The sequence below is a fragment of the Arctopsyche grandis genome, chromosome 2, assembly GCF_051622035.1.
Source record: "Arctopsyche grandis isolate Sample6627 chromosome 2, ASM5162203v2, whole genome shotgun sequence".
Taxonomy (NCBI): domain Eukaryota; kingdom Metazoa; phylum Arthropoda; class Insecta; order Trichoptera; family Hydropsychidae; genus Arctopsyche; species Arctopsyche grandis.
The window spans coordinates 8,174,194-8,194,600 of NC_135356.1; the positions used below are offsets into that span (position 1 = coordinate 8,174,194).

Here is a 20,407-nt window from a genome sequence, read left to right on the forward strand (position 1 = left end):
CAATTTTTTCTAAACACCCTATGAAAAAAATTATAAAAACTGGATTACCATCCTCCTTTTTCCCGGCCTTAGGACCTTGCTACATACAGTTTCAGGCAGTGTCAGCAAAAGCATAGAAACCCAAATTTTTGGATATAATTCTTGTAAATTGCGCTGTTTTATAAAATTTAATACAAGGAGTGAAAGGCTTTTAAATTGATAAGTTCATTGCTAATAATATCAGATTTTGAATTCGTGGTGAGCTTAATTTGAAGATTGGCTTTTTTCCAGTAGATTGTTTGAATTGAATTTGCCGAGTACAAATGTTCGATGCGCTAAAAGCGCTTTAATTTTAATTTTAAAGCGCTTTTAGCGCATCGAACAGCGCCCTAACTTATTTGGCGCTCTCGGGCACCGCCCGACCCAGCCCCCCCCCCTAAAACCGGCTTTGTATATAATGTGATAATTTTTATTAAGATTAGTATTACGTGCGCGGGCGCCTATAAATTATCTTTCATTATACTTATATATTACATATAACTTTATTTTTATTCGTGTTTCAATTCCTTTTCTAAGCCACCGGTTCAAATCAACGCGCACAGTACTATACTACTAGCATAAGATAGTTACATATACACCTACACCTGTATATGTAACTATCGTGTCGGGCATCTCTTGTTGGAGTTGGACACGCGTTCATATCGGACGTGTTCCATATATAAATATTAATAAAATTCAAATTGAAATTATAATAAGTGACAATTTGTAACAACAATAACTCGTAATAATAACGTGTAATTGTGTAATAAAATGTTCTATGTGCAAAAATGTCTCTTTTTTCTCAATCTCAAAAGTGTTGATTGAAAAGGCATTTATTTGACTTAAAGTGCGCGAAAATTTCGGATTCTAATTTCAAACAATTAATCACAGAACGACGAGAAGCTTGGAGGTGCGCACAATGCAAATTGGCGCGCTTTGTTAACTCTGAACGAGACCACTCATATACAAAAATTCTGGGTGAACTTAAATCAATTAAATCACAATTACTAGCTTTCTCGTCCACGGCATCCGAAAAGTTCCGTTGGATTTAACGATTCCAGGATAAGTGACATCGAAGAGAAGATAAAACGGTTAGTATCGAAAATGTCAACGGTCAACCTCGCTCAACTAATGCTTCCGTTAATAATTTAAGAGTTGACATTGATAAATTCCGCATAGATAATAACAATGATTAACAATTTTTAAGAATAAATAATGTTGAAATAAAGGTGTTAATCAAAAAAAAAAGTGAGAACCTTATTGAATTACTTAAATCTATTGGTGACAAACTTACTTACCCGATTGAAAATAGCCAAATAAATTTCATAACTAGAGTCTGTGTTTTTTTCTCTTAGAAAGGTAAAAAATGTTGTGACCACGATTCTTTCCACACCTCTGAACATATTAAGGTGAATATTTCTATGTGTATTCTTTATGTAGAGTTGATAATGTTTTGGTCATAATTCGTAAACCGGAAGTAGAACTTTTATCTTGTGTAAGTTTTCCAACATTTGTGTTCAATTTGTATCGAAAATGCTCATAGCCGATATATGTGATTACATAGATAAGTCGTGGGTTGGTCACATCCGAATTTTTTTACATAAAATCAATGTAATTGCAGTTTTTATATTAAGTGGATTGTTTCGATGAATAATTACTAGACGGTACAAACTATTTGTAAAAACGAATCAATGAATCAAAGTGATGTTTTTTACTTTATTTGATTACATTAAAGGACGTTTTTTATTTAATCTTTGATATCTAGAAATGGAAACAAGAACACCTATATGAGGAATATTTATTGCGTGAAACATTGAGAGAGTTTGCAAAATGCAATTTAACGGATTTGAAATAAAAAAAATATGCAATTGAATATTTTTTTTGTTATACATTTGATTTCCCGGGAATGGAAATTTCTAGCATCGCAATTGCGATGATTGGAAGCACTTATGTTTATACATCTATCTTCACGTACTTTATCAATTTGACCTATATACATATTACGATTTTTTATTTTCATTATTAAATTTTGTTTCTTAATTTTTATCTTTATTTTCATTTTTATTTTTATTATTTTAAAAACACTTTATTATTACAATTATATCATCAATTGTTATCTATGTACATATACATATTATTGATTACACTGAGCAACAAAAAATCACGTTTTTGAGTTTCCAGAGCAGAGACTTACCAATCTTTACTAAGTTTAACCCACTGAACTCGAATATGATAATGATTTTTGTTGTTTGGGTCTCCTTTACGAGATTTGAGTCTTTAATTCAAAATCTAGTATTGCTGTCAGTTTTTTTATTTTAGAAGCAGCAAGAGTCCGCCACTTAAGTGGCTGACTTGCCATCTCGCTTGCTCAAAGGCTTCAGTCTACGCTCCCGGAAACTGAAAATTTTTCTTAGCAATTTCCGCTCGAGCTATTACGTTAAGATAAAAATAAAAAATACGAAGATAGAAAATCAATCCTTATGAACGTGGTGAAATAAAAAACTGACCAAACAAATCCAAAATAGCACAGATAAAAAGTCCGTAAAAAAATATATATTTTTGACTTATAAAATTCGCTAGAAAATTAATTATAAGTATTTTAAAACAATAAAAATCACAATCAATAGAAAAAACATCTGACTATTGATTCCAATACTCACTTTGAGCACAGTAATACTAGATTTTGAATTAAAGACCGCAAAAGCCAAACTTAGTAAAGATTGGTTAGTCTCCGCTCTGGTATTACTTTATCTATGTACGTAGTAACAATAGATGAAGTTTTGTGATCATGCGAAAATTCGAACTAGTTTTTTTTTGTTGCTCGGTGTTATTATTGTTTATTACTATATTATGAATACATGCCAAATAGTTCTATAATTCGCTTTATTAATTTTAATTTTAGCTCAATTGGTATCACCGATGATGGTTTGCTCAATAATTCCATATCTTTATCTATGGATGCAGGTATGTGTATGTTTATATGCACATATCTGTTTATGTTAATGCGTATGGATACCTACACGTCTATCACTACGTGCTCTATCTACTGCCAATTTCTATTTACGTTTTACATTTCAAAAAATAGTTACATATATTGTTAATATTATTAAATTTATAAATAATTACTGAACAACTTAATGTCTTCTAATCGTCTTTAGGTCTCCGAACTAAATCTGACTCTTTTCTTCAAAATGTACTATTAAATAATTATGATATTATCTGTCTCTCAGAAACTTGGCTTAACGACTCATTCCATAATAGTGAATTTTTCGATGCCAGATATCAGGTGTTTCGGCACGACAGAGATTATTCTCTTCATAACCAAATACTTGGTGGTGGTGTCATCACAGCGGTTAAAAATTATCTACCTCATACAAAATAGTTGGATAACTTCCACAGAAGACCTTTGGATTACCATTATCACAATTTTTTTTATACTCAATATCTGTACTGTTTACATTCCTCCTGATAATTATCACCAAACTCTATTAGTTACCCATTTAAACAAAGTGTCTGATCTAATAACCAATTATCCTGAGGATCGATTTATTTTACTCGGTGATTACTAGTCACCGGAGCCTGAGGGGGCCGTGTATTGTTCAAAGGTTGTAAATGCATTGTTAAAAGTTTGCCGAACAATGGATAGCACTGTGACTATCCTACCTCTAGTGATTACAATCTTCCCATTATTGATCGGATAAAACACGACTCAAATCATCAACACGACACGATTTTCAATAAATAAAATAAATTAATAAATACCTCTCTTTATACGGCTTTTCGCTGTTGAGAGGTATTTATTCATTTGCTTTAACTTATTGCGATCATACAGGTATGTACATACATAGTTAAAATGTCAAAGGGGAATATTTCCTGGCGTACGCAGCTTGCCGCCGGTGCATGCGGTATTAGAGAGCGGATTTTGATACAGCTATTTTACAGAAATACATTTTTTTTTATTTCACTAAACTCATTTGACTTTCTTTAGGCTTACCAAATTTTCATCGGGCCCTACTTTTAGGAACAAAAGTGCGACAACAGTTTAGAAATAATCTAGTAGATTTTTATTCTAGAAGTATTTTTTTAAGTTTTGTAGTTTCAATTATGATTGAATCCAAATTTCGTAAAAATCACTCAACTTCATTTGCTCGCTTTGCAATTTCATCGTGGATTCTTTTAATGGCCGTAATATCTCAACGATGACATTAATTTCGATCCATTTACATATGTTCTAGGAAATAGTACTCCATGTTGTTTTCAACTATTGTTGAACAAAATTCTTTACATAACAATAAAGAGTTTGACATATTAAATGTACAGTAGCGTAGCTACCGCGTCCGCAGACCCGGCAATGCGGGGGGGGGGGAGGGCGCCGAGATCTGAGGGGCGCCACAAAGCGCGCCCTTTTCACTGATTTTTATTTAATTTGTTCCGTAATTTTTTTGAAATAACTATTTTAAAAACTTATTATCTATTTGTTCTATATTATACTATATGTATGTACATACATTAATTTACATATTTTGAATTCATCCTCATTGTGTAATTGATCTATGCCAATAGGGCTAGAAGACTGCCGTCTTTTTCCATCTTATGAACGTCAGTGCCACTTTTCAACCTACATATTTGCTGAGAATTCTCTCTTATTATTGTACTAGTGAATAGCCCGATGAAATATCATCGCATGGGTATAAAATTATTATATACCCGTATAAAACTAAAAAAAAAATCCGGAACCGGAACCGTTATTTTCGTAGACTCTCATAGATAGTTTTCAATTCTTTATTTGTAATAATTTTCAATTCTTAAAGTTAACGTTAACAAAATGTAATACTTTTCCGATTCCGACCTCGTAACGTTGAATATTATTATTACACATAACAAATTACGTGCATATACATATGATGTGTATTTACAACACGTATTCTGGGCGAGGATATGGCGTGCACCGCGGGCTCGTGAGGACATTGCTTTTGGATCGGAGGGTCCGAGGTTCAATTCCCGGCGCCCGCGGTGAATGAAATCAATTTTTTTCTCGAATATTGTCAAAATATAAATCCCCATGGGGCCCCGAAGGGGGCGTAGCCGCATGGGGCGCAGCCTTATGGGGCGCAGCCTCTCGGGTACCATTCGAGCACTTATTTTGTCCACCTTTTGTCCATTCTTCTAGTCACGTGGTTCACCCATTGCCGTTTCAATCTATTTACTCTAATCTACTACATATGTCGACTACTACATATATGTATGTATTTGTATATACATATTATATCTATCTACTACATATGTCATTCTCTTCACCCACGTGTTCCGCTTCCTGTCTTTCCTCGTTATGCCGAGCATACAGCGTTCCATACTTCGCAGATCGTACGCATGAGTAATAGCGTTCGAACACGCGGTATTTGATAGATCTATCAAATACCGCGGTAGATACCGCTAGTGTTAACGCTACCAATGATATCTACCAACGATATTTGCAATGTTTTCCATATCCAGTTCCTAAATAGCAACCATAGGTTGCAATAATGCAACTGGATATGGAAATATCATTAGGAGATATCGTGTGTGTGGACGCGGTCTCCCTCACGCCCGAAAACGCAAAGATCGAAAATCGAAAGATCGTAAGTTGAAAGATCAAAAAAATTTTCAATATCCAATTCCCATATTGCAACCTGTGGTTGCTTTTTAAGGCGGTTTCAGACTAGCGTATTTTTCTGCGCGTATATCGTCGTTTCGGCATACGCGCTTACACGCGCGCTACATTTCGCGCTTCAAAAAACCGGACTCGCGTACACGGGCTTATTCCAGTGTGTTCGCTCCAACCGGTAGTGGTGATTTAGTATCAATATGGATAATACGAGCTTATAAGCGCGTCTACGCTCGTACGAGTTACGCGCATGGAAAACGACGCGCCTATACGCGCGTCTAAAAGTACTTCAAAAAACGAGATTATACGCGCGTATAAAACGCTAGTCTGAAACCGCCCTAAGGTTGTGCTATTTTTAGAGGTAGGATAGTCACAGTGCTATCCATTGTTCCATCGTTGTAAATCCTTTGTAAAAAAACAATGCATTTACAACATTTGAACAATACGCGGCACCCTCTGGGTCCGGTGTCTAATGATGACAGTCAAACTGCACTTCGCAGCCCTTCTTACAACAATGTTGAGATTATTGATGCGAATTAACAAATGCAAAACACTTAAGATTTTATTCAATCTGTTGAATAAACCTTTCTACTCAGAGAAATGTTATAATTAGAGGTAGGATAGTCACAGTGCTATCCATTGTTCGGCAAACTTTTAACAATGCATTTACAACCTTTGAACAATACACGGCCCCCTCAGGCTCCGGTGACTAGTTATAATTAGTCACCGGAGTCTGAGGGGGCCGTGTATTGTTCAAAGGTTGTAAATGCATTGTTAATGGTTTGCCGAACAATTGATAGCACTGTGAATATCCTACCTCTAGTTATAATAAACATTTCTATGTTTTATTTAAAAATGAAAATATTTAAAATGAATTTTTATACGAAAAAACAAATGACAATGTGTTAATCGATTTTCCTAGTAAATTTTCATCATAATTATATAATAGTAACAAAATAAATAAAAGGCGTAAGAAGTTTAACATTTGTATTGTAGATGGTAGTCATTTTTTAAACCCGAGTCCGGAGACTAAATTCCTACATATCGTGTGCATCGGGCGTAAATATTTATATTGTAAGCGTAGCCTACTTTCGCTCCCGCCATACGTACAAAGGAAATGCATTTTTCCCGGGGATACGTGCTAGTTCGAATTCTGCGAATTGGCTCAAAATTTTATTGATTGCACTCAACCCGGGGAATTTTCTACAGTATGATGCACTCTTCACCTGGCAGTGCATCAGAGTGGTTGTGCTACAGAGATTTTAGTGACTGTCGGGCGAGCGGTTTGTGCCGCAACGACTAACCAACCAACAATCTTTAGGTATGTAAATAAGAAACTTGTATGCTTTCGAAGAAGTATTTCGTAATGGCAACATCGTGCACTGGGAAATAAACACAGTGGCCCAAGATGGCAGCTAGGGGTGCGCAGTGATCGTTTGTTCCAGCGTTTTGTCGACCACCAGTGGCCGCCCGGCCCATCCCTCGCCGCACCGACGGCTGCGCCCCCCGCGCCACCATTCCACACGCCCCGATACCGACCACCTTTAGGTTATGTGTCCATCCTTCATTGGCATCTTGGGTAAGTGTCACCGGCTTGGCGCCAAATCCGCGCGCGCGCCCCGCCCCACCACAGACCGGAGCGCGCGCCCCCCAACCGCGCCCTCGTCGCCCCCCCAACCCCCGCCTCGGCGCACTCGCGCCCCGTGTCCCATCTATAAACCGGAACAATAACCCATCGGGTGGCATCAGCCGCATTGCGATTATCGCAGACGTCAAAAAAGTGCGTACTGTCAACTCGAGGAACTCTCACTTCCGCTTCCGACTGTCAAAATCCTCATCCCGATCCGATCCCTCATCCCTAGATCGCTCCTTTAAAGGTTCCGGGCGAATCGACCTGATGCTACCACCACCCCTCACCCCTCCGGTCCAGTTTCCCCGCGCACACCCCCCGCCCCCCCACCCCCACTCCGGTTCATTTGCATATGTCAGAACACTAATATATATATATATAGTTTTATAGTTCATAAAGCGCAATCAACAAATCGATAAAGGTGCACTGGTGCGTGGTTGAACGTAATAAGCCCTCTGCGTTTACAAGCGCATGTCACTTGTCAGTGGCTCCTTGTCGAGATAACATCTCAGCACACGGGATGCTGCCATGTTGATATACGGTATGAGACATTTTCACTTCTATATATCAACCCTGCCCTGCGCGTTGCCTGTTCGATATTTGACGCGCGTTGCAGAATCAGTAGCTTTTTGCATACTATTTCGCGATTTGACTGTTCTATTTAAAACATCCTACACTTTGAAAAATGTGCATTTCGGCCATTATTGCAAAATATTTTTTTTTATCTGTTGACGCGATGTGACCTTTTTTTCATCAATTATCCTCGCCATTTCATTGCTGTTTATTGTGTGTTTTTTTAAACCTGTATGTGTTTGTTTCTACAATAAGTGGGGAAAAAAAAAAAAAAAAATCCTACTTTGATCATTTCTATGCATATGCATACACACATTTTCATTCCTTATGCCAATTTTGCGATTTCTACTTCGACAAAGGATAAACATATTGTAATGTTAATATATTTGTTGCCGGGTTAAAAAAAAAAAAATCCTACTTTGATCATTTCTATGCATATGCATACACAAATTTTCATTCCATATGCCAATTTTGCGATTTCTACTTCGACAAAGGATTAACATATTGTAATGTTAGTATATTTGTTGCCGGGTTAAAAAAAAAAAAAAACGAAAAATATACAAAACCTTTGTCTTTGTATAAACATAATGAATAAAATAATGTAAATTAAATCTCGAATTTATCTTTCATACTTCTTAAGGTTAATCCTTATCACTTTTTTTCCATTTATACAAATGTTTTTCGCAATATATATATATATATATAATAGACACGGTGAATCGAAAAGCTTTTTCACATTTTCTTCGGTGTCTCTACCCTAGATTTCTTACTTATGTTAATTATTTTCAATAATAAGTCTTTTGTACTTAAAAATTCGTGGAAATAAAATTACAACAGGTAGACAAAGACCAAACGAACAGCTTACAGGCTTCATCTTAGCACTCGACAGAATTGAAAACAGTTAACTCTAAACTAAATATTTTCAATTGTATGTATGTATGACTATTCTGTAATAACACGTACTTCGAAACCATTTGGACCATATGTTTGGAAAAATTGTTCGTTTTTATTAAATTTCAACATCATTTTCGATGGATATATAAAGATCTCATTGAAAGGATATGCTATAATTCGTAGAAATTGTGAAGAGGTCCACGTTTTCCCAGTAATTGTAGTTTTTTTCATTGTATAAATTCCTTTTACGTTAAATGCTTTTGGTTCTATTTTTTAAACAAAGGCATAAAAAAAAAGTCACTGTTTTCAGAAAATTTCGGAATCTAAAACGTGTTTTTTGCGGTTATTGTTTTTAAATTGATTGAAATTTGCATCGTTGACCGAATCGCGCAAAATGGCGAAGTTTTAATTTTAATGATTTTCCCCCTCTGTTTTAATCGACAATAATCGAAAGATTGTGACCTTTCGTGATCCTATTGCCAGATTTTTTTCTAACCGGTGTCAAAACCTCACGTTTTAACAACGGATATAAGAAAATTACATTTAATTTCAAAGTTCAACGATTTTTATTCACTCTGCTGTAAACCAATTAAAAAGTTGGGCAAAATAAACTTATAAGAGTTCCCTCAAACGAACTTTTGTATTATTTAAAATGCTGTGTGATTTAAAAACGTAATTACACGAATTCGTTTCATGTTTTACTCTTATTACATGTACACATTTTCACTTTGATAAAAAAATACCTTATTTTTCATTTCCACATTTCTTTTGATTCGTCGCCCCATTGCGAGTTTTATAATACATTTCTGGAATACGTAATAGTTACTCAGTGGAGAAATAATTCGATCAGACGTTTCATTGTAATATTGATCGAGACAAGATCGAAACTGCTTTTGAGAGCAAATTGATTGAATATGGACTCCAGCAAAAAATCTGGATTCCACAAGATGAAACGCAATAACACTGGATTTTCCTCTGCCTTCTACGTTTCATGATTTATTTAAAAATTATCCATTTTATCTGTATTTGGCATTCGAATCTCAGCATAAAGTGCATTCATGTCCTGGGCAGCCGAGAGGAATCCCGGGCCCTGGAAAAATAATTCCATACCCTATGACCAAACAAAAAAATATTATAGATATATTTTAAACCCTTTGAATGCTGACCAGCGCTAATCAGCGTTTACGCGTAAGCCTTAAAAACGCAGATAGGCGTTGTGCTTTGAACATGTACAAAGTCAACAAGAATACTACCCGCTAAGCCTTTCCTAGCGGTAGCACTGAAAAAAAATGCATCAAACATGGGTCGTGTAATCCATGTCAGTGTTTATAAAGACTGCTTAACACCGGAATTTCTGAATTTATAACCATAGCAGAATTTCCCAATGGAAATCCCTAACTGCTGAGTATTTTAGATTGTGGCTTGGCATTTCGATTGTGAGCATTACATTTTAACAACAATGAAGAAGATGGAACTAGTTTTGGAAAAATACATTCATTAATAGACCTCTTTCGTTTATTTTATAATGTTACAAGATATATTAGACAGTCTAAACACACCTTTACAAAACTCGAAATCCTCGGCGGTAGTGATCTAGGGTTCGTTTGGATTAGCTGCAATTTTTTTTTATACCTACTTTCTATTGGATTTCTGAACAATCCTAGTTGGAAATGTTTGGCGAAACTTTCAGGGTGGCGGCTTCTGAACAGAAAAGACGTCAGCACTCGAAGGGTTAATAGGCGAAAAATCTATCAGAGCATTTAGAAAAATACCTACCTATACGTTAAATGCAATTTTTTTTTTTAATAATCGAATAATACGAGGTAAGATTTCACACAGACACAAAGAATGCGCGTATCGAAAAATGATGAACATTTTGCATTAAAGAAATATGTGTATTTTTATATACATATATAGAATAATATAAAATATCGATCAATCGAACTTTTTTTCAAAAAAGCTTCTCAAGTAGTCGAGGCTCTGGAACTTTAACCCCAGCTTCCTCCCCCCAACCTCCAGCTTCCTCCCCCCAGCCCCCAGCTTCCTCCCCCCAACCCCCTCTCGGTGACCCCGATCATCTCCAATGTGGGATGTTTATATATATGATACCATCGAAGCCATTTTTAAGGTTAGACATACATATGTGCATACACGAAAATTTTGTCTTTGTTCATTAATAATTTACTTTTCACTTTGCCTATGTATGTATGTATGTAGTATTCATGTGTATAAACTTTTTTTTAATATTTATCCACCCTTATTCCTACGAATTTTTAATAGGCGTCGCAGATACCCTGGGGAATATCGATTTTTACTTTATCTATTTATAAAGTAGCAATAGTGTTCTGCTGTTGTGGCGAAACATTCAGCATCGCCTTTTCCTACATTACATGTGAAGATTTTTATTTGTTATCAATTTCTTTTGTTTTTTATTGAATGACTTTGTTATTGCGAAAAATTCAACATTGGCTTTTTTATTTTATAACATGTGAAGATTGTTATTTTTATCAATTTCTTTTGTTTTTTTTTTATTGAATGACTTTACAAAACAATACTGCATTTTTAAAAATATCTAAACAAACTGAAATATCGATTTGGGAGGGGGGTGGGGGTGGGGTTATTTACCGCGATTCTGTGATAAACTCTGGCATTCTAAACGATAAGTAACAATGATTTTTCCTAAACGATTTTTTTTTTATTATTACGAAATTATGTTGACAATACATCTTATATCTATTTTAATAGCTACTGATCTACTGATCATTTTCTATTTTACAATTTTATTTTATTTGGTTAGTAATCATTGTATTATATTATTCTAATGTTAATGTACAGGATAATAGGAAAAACAGCTCAAAAACCTATTTAAAATTTTCCTAAACGAATAAAATGCGATGAATAGCCTAATTTTTTAATTCCGAGCTCCATCTCTCATTCAGTGTTGATCATTCATTCTCGCCGCAGAATTATGAAAACTGCGACCGGATCTAATTGAACAGGAATAGACAGGTTAAAAATAAAACATTTACTTTTGTCGTTTTTGCGTGCGTTTTTTTTTACATACTTCGCCGAACGCGCGTAATTTTTTTTTTAAGAAGCAGTCTTGGACTCGTGCTCTCTCTTTCTGTCTTGCTTTTACATGCGTGCGTGCGAAAGAGATACCTACATATATACACTAAATAAGTTTTGACGATTGTTTTCCGACGCTTTATTTTTTTCAATAATCTATTTTTAGACATCGATGTATCCTTACAACATGCGATACATTCGAAACAGGTAGCGGTCTTTCTCTCTTTCTTTCTTGGTTTTAATTGTTTACGTGTGAGCGAGACACACAAGAATGCGAAGTTTCTAATAATCAAATAATTTTTCAACATGTATCATAAACATTTTGTATGCATTTCAGTTGCATTTGATTGATTGCACGAATTCGTGACATCTCGTGACCTATATAATTGAAAGCGGATTTCTATTGTTTTTTGCCATTTATTTTAACTCTGCAAAATGATATTGGACAGTGAAAGTGACGAAAGCGAAATAATAGCTCCTCGCCGAGGAACTCGACAAATCAGCAGCTCTACTGATTCTGAAAATGAATTTATCGACAATAATCAATTCCCAAGTAATAACTCCTTATATGACTTTGACAACGAACCCGAAATTTACTTTGATGATGAACCCGAAATTGAAGAGCTTTTATTTAAAAAATTGATAAATATTTATAAAGTTTGATTGAAAAATAAATATAAATACGTATATAAAAAAAATGTGTCGTGCCACTGATGCACTGGCGGCTCAAAGAAAGTATTGAAATACGACAATTAATGACGACAACAACGATCGTCATAGCAATCTTCGCCAATTTCAAAACAACGATTTATCGTTGTTGTAGCAGTCAAAGGGTAAAGCTACGATATGAAGTTTTATTTATTTTTAGATATTATGGTATGAAAATTATTTTTTTATTAAAAAGTTTTGGCGCCTCCCCTGGCAATAGTCCGCGCCTCCCAGTTTGGAAACCGCTGCTCTAGACTAGAATACCGCCTTAAGACGTGTTTAGACTCTAATATATCTTACAATATAAAATAAACAAAAGAAGTCTATTAATGAATGCATTTTTCACAAACTAGTTCCGTCTTCTTCATTGTTGTTGAAATGTAATGCTCTCAAAATGAATAAAATCGATCGCGTGACATGTATTGGGAAAAAACTGGTACATTAAGGGGGTATTCTAGTCTAGAGACAAATTTTGGGCGTTTTTTAAAATTCAATAAAACAAAAACTAAAAAAAAATTGAAAAAATTACAGGCTGGTAAAGTGGGGGAGGTAAAAAAAAGGGTGCCTCCATCTTCAACCCTTCTAGTCATCCGAAAAAAAAAAAAGATTCTTAATTAATAAGAGTGTCCCTATGGTCCATACCACGGAAAAAAAATTTTTTTTCGCGAGACTGAAAAAAAAAGTCATTTTTTGGCCTTTTTTTTTCGAAGTTTTGAATTTTTGAAAAGAGGCATATATAAAAAAGAACCACACCAAATTTTAAGTTAATTGGTACATTAGAACTTGAGATATCATGTCAAACTCGTTGGAAAAAGTAGTTTCGAGAAAAACGCGTTTCAAGTTTCGGGTAACGTTACGCGCCGGTTGGATGCCACGTCACTAAAACAGCTATATCCGAAAATAATTTGAATTTTGAAAAATCCTCTTAAGCACATATTCTTAAAGGTTTAAAATTTGAAAATATGAAACAAAAAAAATCGATTTTTTTCAAATTTCTAGACTAGAATACCCCCTTAAATAAGTGATGCTTCCTCCAATAATCACCTATTCGGTTCAATCTGATCGTTCCCATGTGCGACAAGAGACCAAGCCACAGTGTAAAATACTCTGCAGTTAGGGATTTCCATCGGATAATTCTGCTATGGATAAATTCAAACATTCCGGTGTAAATGAGTCTTTATAAACGTAGACAAAGGAATTGCACAGATCACACGATTTTTTTCAATGCTTCTTGAAAAGGCTTAGCGGGTAGTATTCTTGTTTATTTTATGCATGCACAATGTGCAACGCACATCGGCGTTCTTCAGGCCCGTGGACTTGTCGTCAAAACCCCATTCAGCGTTGTTCAGCATTGAAAGGGTTGATGAAATATAAAATAAATATATATTATATAAACATGATAGAGAATGAACCGTTTCCACTTTTAAGTTTTTTTCCGAAAATGCGTCTTTGTATGTTTCCTAATCCTACAAAGTTATTTTAAATAATTATACATATAATCACTGCATATTCTTGATTTTGATATTCTTGCACAACTGTTGCCGCTTGATTACTAATAGTCTTATACTTCTTTTTTTTTTTTACGTTTCACTTCGCCTATTTGTCTCACAATATTTCCTACATTTTCCCCATTGCTTTAAAACGTTGCTATTTTGCGACGTTATTTTTTTTTACTTCAGGGTGACCTGTATAGGCTATACATGCTAATAATAATCGCTGGCAAGCTATATTTCGTCTCAATCCATCTAATAGCTTCCAAATGCTTGGGTGACTAAAACGAAACAGTGTAAAAAGGCCTCACAACAATTTGTAGTCTTAGGACATCTCTCAGCAGCTGCCCCAAAATTATTCCATATTCTAATTGAAAGGAGATGTGACTCTTTCGATGTAGGTTGCAAAGAAATATGTAATTTAGGACTTCGTTGTAGCTATCCTTGTTCGGGTATATGACATATATGTATATGTTTTATTTTTAACTTGCTCTAAATTGTCATAGTTTTGTGTTTTCCTGTTCAGATTGGACATGTTCTGTATATGCATAGAACCCTGAAAACATGCACATTCGCTATTTACACAATATGCAAACACACACACACACACACTCCATATTGAGCGGATGTAAAGTTTTAATATGCGATCGAAATAAGAGTCGGCTGTCGATTTCAGTGACTGACTGCGTATATCTGGTTATAAGTACACTCCTATCTTATTTTTTTTTTATTTTAATGTGTTTTATGTATGACCCATGTCAATGTTGAATTTTATTTTTTTTTATGCCAGTTGAAGATGTTTCGTTATCGTGTTACAAATGTGCAACTTCGAATCGCACTGTTTACTAGCATTTGTGGTTTAAATTTGCAAAGTTACTGGATCTGTTGGAAAACTATTGTATGTATTGTAGTAATGAATATTGAAACTGATATTTGAACGCACCTTAAAGTTTTGCTTATTTCATTGTGTATCTATATACGTACATACATACATGTAAGCTCTGCCGTAGCTTATGTGACTTTCTTCACCAGATTGATTTCCAGCGCCCGGTAAACTTCATATATTTTCCAAACGGTGTGTGTTGACTCGTTTCATATTACATACACAAGTACTCATTTAACACAGCCGAACTCTTCTTGAGCCGATCTTCCTGGATTTATAGTTGATTTTAAATTAGCTTTTCTAAGCTGGCCGCACGGACAGATGAATGAATTCGTCAATGAAGATTTTCGATGGTAGATTGAAGAATCGCATCGATTGACATTCCTATATTCGAATGTGAACGGTTGAGATGTTTTATTTCGTAAAGGAAACACATTTCTCGTGTGTCTTTTATTTCTTGTGCTGTTGGAAGTATTTCTAAATCAATACTTTTTCTATTTTTATACACTTCCGTTTCAATCCATTCGCTTCAATAATATTATTTCCTTGTCGCCTCTCGGTGAACGGGAATTCTCCCTAAGGTGAGAGAGTCTGCGCGGAAAACGAAGGTTAAGCGTGTCGGATTATTAAAAGTATAGTGCCGATGTCTTTTGTGTTGTAAGCCCCCTCGCTGAAGATTTCGCCAACATGTCCAACTAGAATTATTTAGAAATCCAATAGAAAGCAGGTATAAAAAAATTGAAGCTAATCCAAACACACCCTACCGATCAGCGTTGGTCAGCATTCAAAGGGTTAGAGTCTTTTAAGGCGTACATTGTTCAATCATTTGTGTATACATATATACAACCAGCTTGTACTTATAGAACCGGTGTAATCGTTTTATGCAATCTTTTGAATTATTTATCAATGTAAATAATTCAAATGAGGTAACGTAAGACCCGACAAAAGAAAAATCCAGTTGCATATATTCTGATGCGAGTGATCGATTAGAAATCGTATAAATCTGAAAATTGCATAGTATTATGTTATCGGCGTTGGAAATGCTACGAACCCTGACATTCTTGGAAAATACATCGGATTGTGCCCATATTTTATTGATTTCGGACCTGGCAAATTGTGTATTGATTTAGTATTGCGTATCTGCTCTTTCCTGGAATATGAATTACCATATATGGTGCTGAACATTTTGAATATTTCGCAGCAAACCACAAACGCATTTCAACTACTGGATAATGGGATTAGTGTCTATGCCACCCGGGAACATATTCCATTTAATTTGAATGTTAATATCGTAATCGATTTGATAACGTGTGTGAACATGTGTCGAGTTACAGCACAAAGGGATGACGTTTTTGGAACGGTGGCAACCCAGATGCAGATTTAAGATGCACCGCTTCCAAGTATCTTCTACATATATGTATGATTTACGTGAGCCCACTTTGTATGCCCATACATATATTATTACCATGGAGACTTTCGAAAATCAGATATTCGACATTTTTCGAATTAGTTCGACATTTTTAAGTTATTAAAATCGGATTCGAATAGTGGGGGAAGTGTATTTCGTGCCCTTTTAATGGTTCTACAGCTTCCCTTAGGACTCCGTACCTAGTTTGCACTCAGCCCTGACCTACTATGCCCCCCCCCCATCTAGACACGGCCCTTCTACGTGTACAAATATACTGTACGTTTGTCTGTGTGTCGTGAGGTTTGCATCAAATCGTGGCTTAATGCATCGTGTAATGGGAAATGGAAAAGATAGACAGATTGATGTGTTTTTTTTTTTATTTATTTTTTGTCCGGGAAAATAATCCTCTTTGTTTCCACGTTGGCTCGTTTTATTTGTTCAACATCGTTATGGTTCAATATTTATGTAAATGCTGGGGACGGCACGAGGCAAAGCTTGCTTTGAAAGCACGTATCTTGGAATATTGTCGGTGGAGTTTATTTCGATTGAAAAGTGTCATAATGAAGATTTTTTTCGTTTTTGCGTATAAAATTCGCTTCTAAATTTCCCATTTTATTGATTGCCGTTTTTGATGTGCCTGGGAGCTATTTTTGTAATAGAGCGAATGGCAAGGGAAATAGCATGATTTAACTGTGGTAACCAAGGGAATAAGATGGTACTCAGAAAATGTGTTGGCTCACATGCTTTCACGATCGATTTCAATTGCGCCGAAATCTGCTTAGTGGTTATAATTATACATTTCGCATCTGATAGATTTTCGTATTTGTATCGTTATACATATAATATGTACGTATGTATTTGGTGGGTTGTTTTCGCCGACACGCTTTTGATTTCGTACTGTAATTCGAAAGTTGTCAATAGGATTCGATTCGTATTGGTGCTCATCATACACGTATAACTGAATCTTTGGGGAGATGAAAGTAGGAGTTTTGATACGGCCAATTTTAAATTGCTCCCCTTCGTTTGGCGTTACAATGTTGACTTCAGCGCTTTGCTTCGTGCTTTTGATTTAGATTTCCCAGTATTTTTTTTATAATCGGTAATAAGTTTTATTTAACAGAAAGCGATAAAAACTCCGAGTTCGCCGTTTGTCGCCGATGGAATTACGATTCATTTTAATTTATAATGGGTCTTATATATTGAAGGATTGTTATTATTTAAAAAATATAAATTAAATTAGTCAAAGAGAACTAAATAAAAAAAAAAATTTCTTTGTTTATATAATAATAAAAAATATCTGGAGCAAAACTTTTCAGGTTCAAAAAAAAGGGCAAAATTTTTCAGGTTCCGATTATTATTTTTTGCTTCTCTTCTCTCATCAGTCTTTTGATATCGTCGTTCTAATGGTCATGTATGGGCACTACGGAATCAACTCTGAATTTCTTACATTCAGACTACTAATTCGTGAGGCTTTTTCCTGTTTAAACGCCTCAGCTGTTGAGTTGTATCCAGCAATTGCAAAGCTTTTATATAAGGGCGATGGTGCAATCTCCCCTGGTGCTTCCTGGTACATTCCCGGATCACCTCTTACTGTTTGCATTTTCAGATCCATGTAGATCTCCGCATTTGTAACAAAGCGATATGCATTGGTGATGATTATCAGATACCGGCTTTGGCATTTTTGCATGTATACAATAACGATTCCGGGGGGGGGGAGAGGTGAGGATGATGGCTGAATATAAAAATGATAATTCTTCACAATTTTCGAAGTTTTCATTAGGCTTCTATTTTCTACTAACGTTTTCACCATTGACAATTCGATAAGTGATTCTGGAAAGGAATTGATAGTTGATTTATACATAATTCAAGTAAAAACGTATAACTATTATGCATTGTATTGTTAAAAAGAAGAAATAAAATAGTATGAAAACTGGAAATAAAAATTACGTAGTTATTACGATCATATAATTTTACGATCTAAGGAAATAATATGTCTGTAAATTTATGAAAGAAGTCACATAATGAGAGTCAACAAGTATATTTTCATCACTGGACAGTTTGAAAACGCGATATTCTCCCCTCTCCTTTGTCCTCATCTGGATTTGTCGAATAATCGATATTTTACTAAAGTTTATTTGTTTACAATATTGTGTGTGAATCATGATCAGTAAATATATGTATAAACAAAGGCTTAATGTTTCAATTGTATTTTTAATCTTTGTTTAAGATATTCAATCATGGTGGGAAGTTCCCAGCATCGCCCATTTTTGTTCCCTATTCCGAACAGCATTTAAACTTTTAGATTTTGACATAGAGGTACGTATTTCATCGCATTGGTTTTAGAATATTGTAGACGTCCTTTGTCATTTGTCGTATGTCTTTGTATAATAGGAGTTGGAGGAAGCATTGTTGACTGACGGAACAGAAGAATGTGCAAGTTCCCTTCTTACTGAACTTCTAGTTCGTCTGCTTCGAGGATGTCTTGGCAACGACGACATCTCCGCTTCCAACTATCAGGTGAATACGAAATTCGACGTACACAACACCCAGAATTGACCGTCGAGTTTGACTATTTAATGTGAATTTTCATTTTGCAGATGTTCTTACGGCGCTTGTTTCGCCGCAAATGTCAAGAAACCGGACATTGCAACATTTTTAATGCCGATATAGATTTTCAGTTTCTACCGTTGAGAAGGAAAGTTCAGATCTTGCAAGCGCTGTGTGATTTTAGACTGGCTGGTGTCGATGTATACGATTCACTTAAAAATTTAGAAGCCGAAAGTCTAAGAGTCGAACCTTTGGGGTTTGTATTTATCGAGTATGTGGCGATTCTCGGTTGTATACGGGGTGTCGTGTGCTAACGTAAAAATGTCTGTTTCGCAGATGGGATGATAATGCGTCAGCATATTGGTATTTTTATGGTACTCGATTGTACAGGGAAGATTTTGCATTTAAATTCAAAGGCAAAAAACGCAAACATAATTTTGAGAGGGAGTTTAGACGTCACGCTGACATTCTGAGGATCCAGGGAAAATCCGACCGAATTTGGCAGGTCATCTGTTTCACCGAGGCCGATTGGAACCATTTAACGGAAAAATTCAAGTCTGCCAAGAGCCGAGTCGAACAAGATTTATATACATCGCTGTCTGAGAATTTCCTACCAGAAATACCGCGTTTGTTCCAAGAGAAGGAGAGATTGCGCCGAAAAAGGTGAATATTTTATCAGAGAGTTGATCTATTTTTGTAACGGTTGACTTGGTTTGACAGTTGATTTCGGTTATATTCTGTGCTGTTGTTGCGAGCTACAAATTTTTAATTGCCGGTCCAAATATATATATGATTTTTTTTCTCTCACTCTTTTATAGGTTATGAATAAATTGCGATACACCATCATACATTATCTTGTATTACATTTTAGTTTAGTTTTATTGTATGTATTATTATTTTATTATATATTATTATTTTATTATATATATATATATATATATATATATATATATATATATATATATATATATATATATATATATATATATATATATATATATATATATATATATATATGAATTTATTTTATATTGTGCAACATAAAATTTATGTCTACATTTGGCATCCCGCTAGCGATGATTGCTGCGCATTATTAATAAAATATGCTATGTGTATTTGTGTAATAATACAATGGAGAATTCCTGTTTTTCAATAAATGAAAAAAAAATTTCAAACCGAAAAAATATTCCAGCAACAATTCAATTATTTTCAAGGAGTTGTATTGTTTTCAAAAAAAAAAAAAAGATAAAGGTACTGGTTCGACGGAATTTTTCATGCTAAACAATGTAATTAAATTGCGCATTTTCAGCTTGCTGTCCACTATGTGGACTGTTTGTAAGTAATGTTGAACTATGTTTTTATTTTTATTTATATTATAATAAAGCGTTCAATTTTATTTTCGTGTGTGACTGTTATATAGTTATGTTGATGGTTTCAATGTATGTTATATTTATTTTGTGATACAATGTTTGAAATAAATTTAAATGTATGAATAAAGTCATCTATAATATGTATAAATGTATTTAAAACGCTGATCTCGTCA

At 34.9% G+C, this 20,407-nt stretch overlaps 1 protein-coding gene across 5 annotated transcripts in view; it reads left to right on the forward strand.

The window, feature by feature from the left end:
* Positions 1-459: 459 nt before the first annotated feature.
* Positions 460-20,407, forward strand: part of LOC143922871 (uncharacterized) — a 28,608-nt gene continuing 8,660 nt past the window's right edge. The window contains exons 1-5 of one of the 5 annotated variants that reach the window (XM_077446253.1): positions 460-1,109; positions 18,545-18,633; positions 18,709-18,834; positions 18,915-19,120; positions 19,201-19,527. In XM_077446253.1, the coding sequence (XP_077302379.1) occupies positions 18,915-19,120; positions 19,201-19,527 (533 nt within the window). In that variant the 5' untranslated portion in view covers positions 460-1,109; positions 18,545-18,633; positions 18,709-18,834. Of the gene's footprint in view, positions 1,110-6,871; positions 7,242-7,674; positions 7,834-14,814; positions 14,925-18,544; positions 18,634-18,708; positions 18,835-18,914; positions 19,121-19,200; positions 19,528-20,407 lie in introns of those variants that run through there. The other 4 variants (XM_077446251.1, XM_077446250.1, XM_077446252.1 and 1 more) reach the window with 4 other exon arrangements.